The sequence below is a fragment of the Sapajus apella genome, unplaced genomic scaffold (assembly GCF_009761245.1).
Source record: "Sapajus apella isolate SASKATOON/1434 unplaced genomic scaffold, GSC_monkey_1.0 scaffold85, whole genome shotgun sequence".
NCBI lineage: Eukaryota > Metazoa > Chordata > Mammalia > Primates > Cebidae > Sapajus > Sapajus apella.
Window position 1 is genome coordinate 772,962 of NW_022437025.1, and position 9,650 is coordinate 782,611.

Sequence of the window (9,650 nt, forward strand, 5' to 3'; positions counted from 1 at the left end):
GCAGTAGGGCACGTCTAAGCAAGGACTTAAAGACCTCTCAATTTTTTTTTTTAAATTTTCTGAATAACAAAATCCTCCAAACTTCCCCACTGAGCCCGGACACAGGAACCCAGGGTAGCCAGGTGGGCTCGGGGGCTGGGGTCCCCTGGAAACCTGGGGCTCGGTTTCCCTACAGCCCAGCCCTACGTGGCAGCTCTGGCCTCCGCTGTAAGGCGCGTACCCCTCTCCCTCCCACCTCGCAGCGGCCCGAAGTCCAAGCCGCCGGCCTGATGTCCCCAGGGAGGCCTAGGGAAGCCCAGACCCCGCCAGCAGAGCAAGCAGTGGCAGTGACTCAACCCCACGGGGCCCCGGCCACCAGCTGGGGTGCAGGAGATGGCAGCTGTCCTGGTGTCCCCCAGGCCCTGGCAGTGCTGGCTGCAGCAGTGAAGCCAGATCCTCCCAAGGAAGGTGGGTGAGGCCCCAGGCAGAGAAGACCTGCCCTCGCCCGGCCCAGCGTCCCATCCCGTCCTCCTGTCACCGGAACCTTCTCCGTCATCCCGGCCCAGCGTCCCATCCTTCTGTCACCGGAACCTTCTCCGTCATCCCGGCCCAGCATCCCATCCCGTGCTTCTGTCACCGGAACCTTCTCCGTCATCCCGGCCCAGAGTCCCATCCCGTCCTCACGTCACCGGAACCTTCTCCGTCATCCCGGCCCAGCGTCCCATCCCGTCCTCCTGTCACCGGAACCTTCTCCGTCATCCCGGCCCAGCGTCTCATCCCGTCCTTCCGTCATCAGAACCTTCTTTCGGCAAAGCACCCTTTGATGTGCCCCAGCTACGCTGCCTCTGGCTGGGGGTGACAGACGAGCTGGTCTGTGCCCCTAATTACAGGTCAGAGCCAAGACCCAGCAATCTAAGCACGGCAAAGCTGCCAAGGAACGAGCCCCATGCCCCAGAGGGTGAACGGTGCCAGGGCGAGCGGATCCACAGTGAAGACACAGCAGTCATCGGAAAATAGTTTAATTCTGTACAGACGACCATGGGACTGATTACAAAGTGCGGTGCAAACACCAGGCCCGCGAGCGCCAGCAGCCGGCTCACCACATGCCGGCGCCGAGAGGCCACGCCCGAAACACCAAATAAATCACAGACCTGACAACTGTGGAGGAGCACGAATCAGCTGTTCCTCTGGGAGGAGAAAAAGGAGAACAATCAGAGGCTTTGGAATGCTTTCTCTTCCTGTGCCTGGAATGCCGGGCGGGCAGCGACTCTGACCACACCTGCCGCCGCCCACGGGCCCTCATGGCGGGACCCAGGTCCCACGACAGCTCCTGAACTGTGGAACTGTGGAGCTGTGTGCACAGCCACCACCGCTGCGGCCTCAGAAGAGGGGCCGGGAGCCCTGGTTCTCGAACTCCGACCAGGCGTCGTTCAGCTCCATGAAGATCATCTTGGCGTGCTGCTCGTAGGGCTGCCCCGCGGCCTATGGGTGACAGGTGGTGTGAGCACCTCCCACAAGCACATGGACCAGGTGGGCGGGGCAGGACCCCCCAAGGCCTCCCATGTGGCCGGCGGCCCTGCTCACCTTGTTGGGGTGCAGGACCCCCCAAGTGCCCCTGTGTGCTCACCTTGTCGGGGTACAGGGCCCCCAAGGCCCCCCGTGTGCTCACCTTGTCGGGGTGCAGGACCCCCCAAGGCCCCCGGTGCGCTCACCTTGTCCGGGTGCACGGCCAGCACAGCGCGGCGGTAGTGCTTCTTCACCTGCTCCGGGGCCACCAGGTCGGCCATGCCCACGGGCGTCCAGCGGCTCTCCCCGTCCCACAACACCGTGTGCAGCGTGGACAGCAGGGCGCGGATGTTCCGCTCCTTGCCCTCGATCCAGTCCAGGAGCTGCAGAAGACACGGAGCTCGCTGAGCCCTGGGCACCTGCCCACCCTCCACCTCCCTGCACGGGGAAACCGAGGCACAGCACCGCGGAAGGGCTTGGGTGCAGTGGGAGGGGGAGACACGGAGCTCGCTGAGTCCTGGACGCCTGCCCATCCGCTTCCTCCCTGCACAGGGAAACTGAGGCATGGCACCACGGAAGGGCTTGGGTGGTGAACAGGGAGTGGGCTGCACTGTGAGTCCTGGCAGGCGAACTCCAGCCCTGGACCCCGGCCACGCTGATGGCTCCACAGGACATGTCACCAGCTGCGGCAACTAGCATGCATCTGGGAGGCACCGTCACGCTGGGGAGGGCAGGGCCACAGACGCTGTCCCACCGCACGCCCTCCCCTCAACCACACGGAGCCCACTCTAGACGACACAGGGCCAGGTGACCTTCGTGTGCTAGTGGGGCCTGGGGCCAGAGGGACCCTCTTCTCAGCCAGATGGTCACTGAGGACCCAAACTCTGGTGCTGGTGGCGCAGCGCCCGGCCCATCCCAAACCTCAGACTCAGAGGGATGAGGGGATGGTCCCTGGTGCCCGTGAAAGGACCCCAGGGTCACAGCCACACATGGCCTGTAGAGCTGGTCATCAGCCAAGCCACAGAGCAGGACGTGTCTTGGGGCCGGCACAGACACCCTGACTGCTGCACCCTCACCCCACGGTGGGCACCCTGGGTGGGGAGGCTGAGCACCCAGAGCAGCCCCAAGAGATATGTGCCCTTGACAAGCTCTGCAGACACCGTGGGGGCAACCCTCGCCAGCACTAAGCCATCTGGGCACATAGAGAGCAGCACTGCCTGGGGCCTGGCTCTGCCCTGAACCCCCGGCCTCAGGCCACCCCAGCCTCGGGGGCTGCTAGGCCCGCTGGCAGTGGCGGATTCCTAGCTGGCGATGCCGGCTCCTGCGGTGCAGCAGATGCTCCAGGGGCCCTAGGTTGAGGCCTCCGGGCTCGACCACCCGGTCAGTAAGAGCTGCCCACCCACCCACCCACCCACCTTCAGCCTGAGTGGGTCTGTGTCTTTAGCCAGGTCCTGCTTCCTCATCTCCGCAATGGTCTTCGGCCCCTTCTTGTCAGACCTGGAGGAGAAGCCTTGATTGGACAACAGATCTTCAAAGTCGTTCTCAGAGACTTTTGGCTTCTGAGCTAGAAAAGAACAGAAACTTTTTTTTGTTTGAGACAGGGTCTCCACCGTTGGCCAGGCCAGAGTGCAGTGGTGTGACCTCGGCTCTCCACAGCGTAGGCCTCTGGGGCTCAAGTGATCCTTCTACCTCAGCCTCCCGAGTAGCTGGGACCATAGGCATGCGCTGCCATGCCTGGCTGTTTTACACTTTTTGTAGAGTCTCACTGTTGCTCAGGCTGGTCTTGAACTCCTGGGCTCAAGTGATCTGCCTGCCTCAGCCTCCCCAAGTGCTGGGATTACAGGCATGAGCCACGAAGCCCAGCTAAGAACAGAACCTGGAACTTGCTGAGCTCTGAGCGATTGCCCACCCTCCGTCTCCCTGCCCGGGGAAACTGAGGCACAGTGCCTCGGAAGGGCTTGTGTGCGGTGAGCAGGGGGAGACATTTCTGTAGACACACACAGGTCCATTTCCACCTGTGGCCCCAGGGGACAGGGCTACCATCCTAATGCCTCCACAGAAAAGAGAGAATCCCAAAGGCCATTTGTTAAAAACAGGTCAAGAAGGAGTCACTGGAACAGGAGACCCAGAGGCATGACCCAGAGAGAGACCAGCAGGTGCACGTGGGAAACCACATCCTTCTCTGGCTGGCTCGGCCATGCTGTCCCGGGACTGGGCCCCGAGTTGAAGACAACACAGGTTCCACCTTTAGCCAACCCAGGGTGGTCTGTGCAAACCCCACAGCAGCCAAGAGAGAGACGGGGACTCACCGAAGCTGGGTGCGCGGACCCCCCGCTCCTCTCGTGCCCCGATCACACTGAAGCTGGCAGCATAGTTAGGCCTCAGCTGTGTGCCGGCTTTGGGGGGCGGCTTGGCCTGAGGGTGCCGTGGGGCGCCCGGGGCTGCCGGTCGACTTGTCTGCCAGGAGCCGCTGGCCTTGGGTGCGGCAGCCGTTTTGGGAATGAAGCTGCCGGGAGGGAATCCAGCTGGTAAGCCTGTGGAGACGGAGTCCGACAATTGGCATCTGGTCATCCACGAGGGGCAACTACTGTTTATAGACCCCAGAGCAGCACGTACACTGGAAAACACATGCTTGCAAAATAACACACTCATCACTGGAGCCCGTCCAGAGGGGCCGGCTCCACCCACACGCGTGAAGGTCTCCGGGGGCTGCTGGCACAGGCCAGGTGCTGGGGTGGCGTGAACGTTCTGGATGGAGGGTAGACACCAGGACAGCTGTGGAGGCCACGGCCCCACCCCCATGAGCCAAGGCTGACCCGGGCTCATCCACGGAGGAGGGCCACTGCCTCTCAGAGCACGTCAGATCAGGGCTGATCCTTTAATTTTTTTTGAGATGGAGTCTCACTCTTACTCAGGCTGGAGTACAATGGTGTGATCTCGGCTCACTGCAGCCTCCACCAACCAGGTGCAAGCAATTCTCCTGCCTCGGCCTCCCAACTAGCTGAGACTACAGGTGCCCGACACCACGCCCAGCTAATTTTTTGTATTTTTAGTAGAGATAGGGTTTCACTGTGTTAGCCATGATGATCTCGATCTCCTGACTTGGGATCTGCCTGCCTCGGCCTCCCAAAGTGCTGGGATTACAGGCATGAGACACTGTGCCCAGCCTAATTTTTTATTTTGGAATAATTACAATAGCAGGAAGAGGTAAAAACCAACAGCCGGCAGCCTCTGGAGCATCGTCTTCACTCAGGACAGGCTGCTCGGGCCCTGGCATCCGCCGCTCCCCCTCCCTGCCAAGGGCCGTCACTATTCAACCTTTCACCTGCAGGACACCTGGGCCAGTTCCAGTGTTTGGCTGCAACACACACATCTTTGAACGCCTGTTACACACTTGTGTGTAAATAAGCTTCCATTTCTCTGGGATAGATGCCTGTGTCCCACCGTAGCTCAGCACGTGTGTGTTTCGCTTTGTAGAAAACCATCACCTGTTCTCCAGAGTGGCCCTGCCGCCTCACACTCTGCAGCAATGCGCGAGACACGCGGCTCGTCCGCAGTGGTGTGTGAGAGACGGTCGTCCTCCTCTGCACCAGCATTCAGTGCCACTGCTCCTCCTGCCGTGGCCATCCCCACAGGCCACTTCCCCATGGTAGCAAGGCGACGTCGGGTGTCTCGGCCTGCGCTTTCCGGCCATCGGCTGCGAGGCAATGTGGGCGTCTCGGCCTGCGCTTCCCGGCCATCGGCTGCGAGGCAATGCGGGCGTCTCGGCCTGCGCTTCCCGGCCATCAGCTGTGAGGCAATGCGGGCATCTTGGCCAACGAATCTAATTGGGTTGCTTTCAGGATTGTTTTTGACTGTATTTTTATATTCTATAGATGAGTCCTTTGTTAAATAAGCAGTCTGGAGATCCGTTCTCCCAGCCTGTAGCTCAGACGCTCGGCGCTTTGCAGCTGTGTCCACTCTCCTCTTACGGGTGTGGTACGGGTGGCGGGTCTACGGGACTCTGCCCAGCAGGTTTTCTTCTAAAGGCCCTGCAGTTCTGCGTTTCGACCTGTGGCTGACTCCGATGAGCTGTTCTATGCGACGCGGGCTCAGGGCTTTGCTCCAGCACCATCTGATGAGTGGGTTTCTGCCTGTCAAAGCCCCGCTGGTCTTACTTGTGTGGCCTACTTCTGAGTCCTCTCTTCTGCTCCACAGACGTGCCTGTCTCTCTGCTGTCAACACATTGTTGATTTCTGTGGCTGGAGAGTAAGCTCCAAAGGCAGAAGAGTGATTTCTCCCATGCCGCGCTTCCAGTATAAAAATATTTCAGTTCATCTGCCTTTCAAATGCATTGTACAATAAGCTCATCTGTGCCTACGAAAATCCCTTCTGGGCTGTTGGCAGGAACTGTGCCAACAGATGCGCACAGAACAGACACCTCACTCGGGGGCCTCCGGGCCGTGAGCGTGGCGTCAGTCCCGTATCCACCTCTCCCCTGGCGGGCTGTGATCACGGCGTCGGTCCCGTATCCACCTCTCCCATGGTGGGCTGTGACCACGGCATCAGTCTATATCCACCTCTCCCCTGGCGGGCCGTGACCACAGCATCGGTCTGTATCCACCTCTCCCCTGGCGGGCCGTGATCACAGTGTCGGTCCCGTATCCACCTCTCCCGTGATGGGCCGTGAGCGCTGCGTCGGTCCCGTATCCACCTCTCCCGTGGAGGGCCGTGATCACCGTGTCAGTCCTGTATCCACCTCTCCGGTGGCGGGCTGTGACCACGGCATCGGTCCTGTATCCACCTCTCCCGTGGAGGGCCGTGAGCGCTGCATCGGTCCCGTATCTACCTCTCCCCTGGCGGGCCGTGAGCGCACCTCTCCCCTGGTCTGTTTCACCACGGCTGGTTTTAAAGCTCCACCACACACGTCCTAGACATGTCTGGTCAAATTTATACCTAAATGTTTATTTTTCTAAAAAAGGTGATTGTAAATGGTAGTGTTTTGGTTTCCTTGTGGCAGTTAAACAGAAACACGACAGATTTTCATGTGCCGATCTTGTATCCTGTGACCTTACTGAACTCACAGTTCTGACAGACCTTTGTAGATCCCTTGAAATTTCCTGCACAGATGATCATGTCGTCTGCAGACAGGAGCAATTTTATTTTTCCCTTTGTAGCATGTGTAACTTTCACTTTCTTTTCTTGCCAAATGGCAGCAGCCAGGACTTCTGGTAAGTAGAAGTGGAGACAACACATTCCCGTCTCGTTCTTGATTTTAGGGGGATGGTTAAAAATGATATTGGCGTGGCCAGGCGCGCAGTGGCTCATGCCTGTAATCCCAGCACTTTGGGAGGCCAAACTGGGTGGATCTCTTAAGGTCAGGAGTTTGAGACCAGCCTAGGCAACATGGTGAAATCCCATCTCTACTAAAAATACAAAAATGAGCTGGGCATTGTGGTGGGCGCCTGTAGTCCCAGCTACCGAGGAGGCTGAGGCATGAGAATTGCTTGAACCTGGGAGGTGGCAGTTGCAGTGAGCCAAGATGGTGCCACTGTACTCCACCCTTGGCAACAGAGTGAGATTCTGTCTCAGAAAAAAAAAAAAAAAAAGATGTTGGCTGCAGGTTTCTTGTTTTTGAGACAGGGTCTTGCTCTGCTGCCCAGGCTGAAGTGCAGCGACGCGATCACAGCTCCCGGGCCCCGGCGATCCAAGTGATCCTCCGCCTCAGCTTTCCAAGCAGCTGGGTGTGGTGACCACAGGTGCTGACCACCCATACCTGGCAAGTTCTTACAGGGGCCGATGTTGCCCAGGGTGGTTTCAAACTCCTGGGTTCAGGAGATTCTCCCACGTCGGCTCTGAATTTTGTCAAATGCCTTTTCTGCATTGTTGAAGTGATCACATCACTCTTCAGTCAGTTAATATGGTATAGGGTTGGTGCAGAACTAATTGTGGTTTTGCCATTGAAAGTAATGGCAAAAACTGCAATTACCTTTGCAGGAACCTAAATAGATTGTTAACCAATTCTGAAATGTCAGCCTTGTACTGCCGGAATAAATCCTACTTGATCTTGGTGTAGAATTCTTTTCATATACTGATAAGTTCTATTGACCCAGGTTTTGTTGAGGATCTACGTGTATTCACAGGGAATAAGAGCCCCCCGCCCCCGCTCCCCTCCTCAGCCCGCCACTCCCCTTCTCGGCACCCCCCCGCCCCACTCCCCTCCTCGCCGCCCCCCCTCCCATTCCCCTCCTCGCCCCCCCTTCTCTCCTCGGCCCCCGCGCTCCCCTCCTTGGCACCCCCCCAACCCCTCTCCTCGCCCCCGCCCCCCTCGGTCCCCGCGCTCCCCTCCTCCCCTCCTCGGCCCGCGCTCCCTTCCTTGGCACCCCCCCCGCCCCGCTCCCCTCCTCGCCCCCGCCCCCTGCGCTCCCCTCCTTGTCACCCCCCCTCCCCTCCTCACCCCTGCCCCCCTCGGTCCCCGCGCTCCCCTCCTCCCCTCCTCAGTTGGCCCACCATTCCCCTCAGTACTGTTTCTGCCTGACTTCGGTATCAGGTTGACAATACTAGCTTCATAAAATCAATTAGAAAGTATTCCCTCTGTTCTAGTTCTTGCAAGAGTATATGGAATTGGCATTCTTTAAACATTTGGTGAAATTCTCCAATGGCTCCAGGTGGGTCTGGAGATTTCCTTTTTTGGGAAGTTTTTAACTATGAATTCATTTTCTTTGCATTTATAGAATTTTTCAAAGGATCTACTTGATATTGTTTTGGCAGCCACTGGTTTTGAGGAATTAAGTCAATTTCATGTAAGTGGTCAAGCTCACAGCACAGCGCTGCCTGCGCCAATGACCCTTGTAGATGCTGTGGGGTCCTCTGTCTCAATGACCTGGTCACTCTTCCTGCAGTCCCAGCAGAGGTCTGCAGGCTTCCGGCCTCTGTCCCTGATGCTCCCCGGCACTGCCTGTGGCTCTGAGTTCTTGCTTTCCTTCTGCTTGCTGTGGGCTTATTCTGCTCCTTTTCTCGCCCGCAAATGTCTTGTGTAGAGAGCTCAGGTCACTGCTGGGCACTCTGCCTTTTCCACAGCAGGCGCCCAAGGCTGGGCGTGTCTCAGTACAGCCTGCCAGGGCCCTGGGCCTTCCTAGGTGGCATCTGGATTTTCACTCAGCTCCACGAATCTTTCCCAGGTGTCGTTGGAAAGTGTGCTGTTTTGCTTCCAAGTGTGAAGATTCTTCAGTTCTTTTTCACTGTGGTCAGAGAGCACACTGCAGGATCCGGCTTCTCTAAGGCACACTGTGTGGAGAAGTCCGTGCCTGCAGCCGCTGGGCCCCGCTGGCTGGCGCCTCCGCCTGCCTCAGCCTCGCTGCCTTCCATACAGCTGCTCCAGCACGTGCAGGGACAGCAGTGCTGATGTCACCAGCTAGGATTTGGGTTTACCTATTTTTTCCTTCAGTTGTATCAGCTGTGTTTGTTCAGAACTGCTGTCTTCTCAGAAGGTACCCACCGAGCCAGCAGGTGGAGGGCTGGGGCTGCGTCCAGGACACAGATGGCAGGTGGGGGTCCCTGGGAGTCCACTCGTTCTGCCCCATCACCACCACCCAGGGCAGGTCTCCTCCCGAGGGCGCGGTCCCTGCAGCCCCACCAAGCTCCCAGACAACACAACACAGAGGCCACAAAGGGAAGGAAAATACACAACGACCCAGTCACCCTCTCATGGATGTCCTCAAAAATACACAATGCATCCCCAAACCATCAAAACATAAAAAGAACATTCAAAGAACGAAAACACTCTTGGGAATTGATGACGGAGCAGAAGGCACCTCAGGCGCAAGCTCACAAGAGCAGAGCGGGAGGACTCGAGAGCAGCCCGGGAGATCTGACGCCAACGCCTGCTCGTGGGAATGTGAGACCCTCAGGGACGGACAGGAGAGACAACGGAGAGGGGGAACGCTCCTGGAGCTGAGGCGCCCAGCGTGGGGCTGCATGGAGTGTCCAGGGGTCACTGGAGCTGAGGAGCTGAGGCGCCCAGCGTGGGGCTGCATGGAGTGTCCAGGGGTCACTGGAGCTGAGGAGCTGAGGCGCCCAGCGTGGGGCTGCGTGGAGTGTCCAGGGGTCACTGGAGCTGAGGAGCGGAGGCGCCCGGCATGGGGTTGTATGCTGGAGTGTCTGGGGGTCACTGGAGCTGAGGAGCG

The 9,650-nt window shown here is 58.6% G+C and overlaps 1 protein-coding gene across 4 annotated transcripts in view; it reads right to left on the bottom strand.

Annotated features, from left to right (window-relative positions):
• Positions 1 to 981: 981 nt before the first annotated feature.
• The window catches only part of GAK (cyclin G associated kinase), a 74,502-nt gene continuing 65,833 nt past the window's right edge, over positions 982 to 9,650 (bottom strand). For all 4 annotated transcript variants that reach the window (XM_032253873.1, XM_032253872.1, XM_032253875.1 and 1 more), the window contains 4 exons: positions 3,795 to 4,019; positions 2,901 to 3,049; positions 1,692 to 1,868; positions 982 to 1,461 (listed from right to left, as the gene is read on the bottom strand). In XM_032253873.1, coding sequence (XP_032109764.1) covers positions 1,360 to 1,461; positions 1,692 to 1,868; positions 2,901 to 3,049; positions 3,795 to 4,019 — 653 coding nt within the window. In that variant the 3' untranslated portion in view covers positions 982 to 1,359. The remainder of the gene's footprint in view (positions 1,462 to 1,691; positions 1,869 to 2,900; positions 3,050 to 3,794; positions 4,020 to 9,650) is intronic.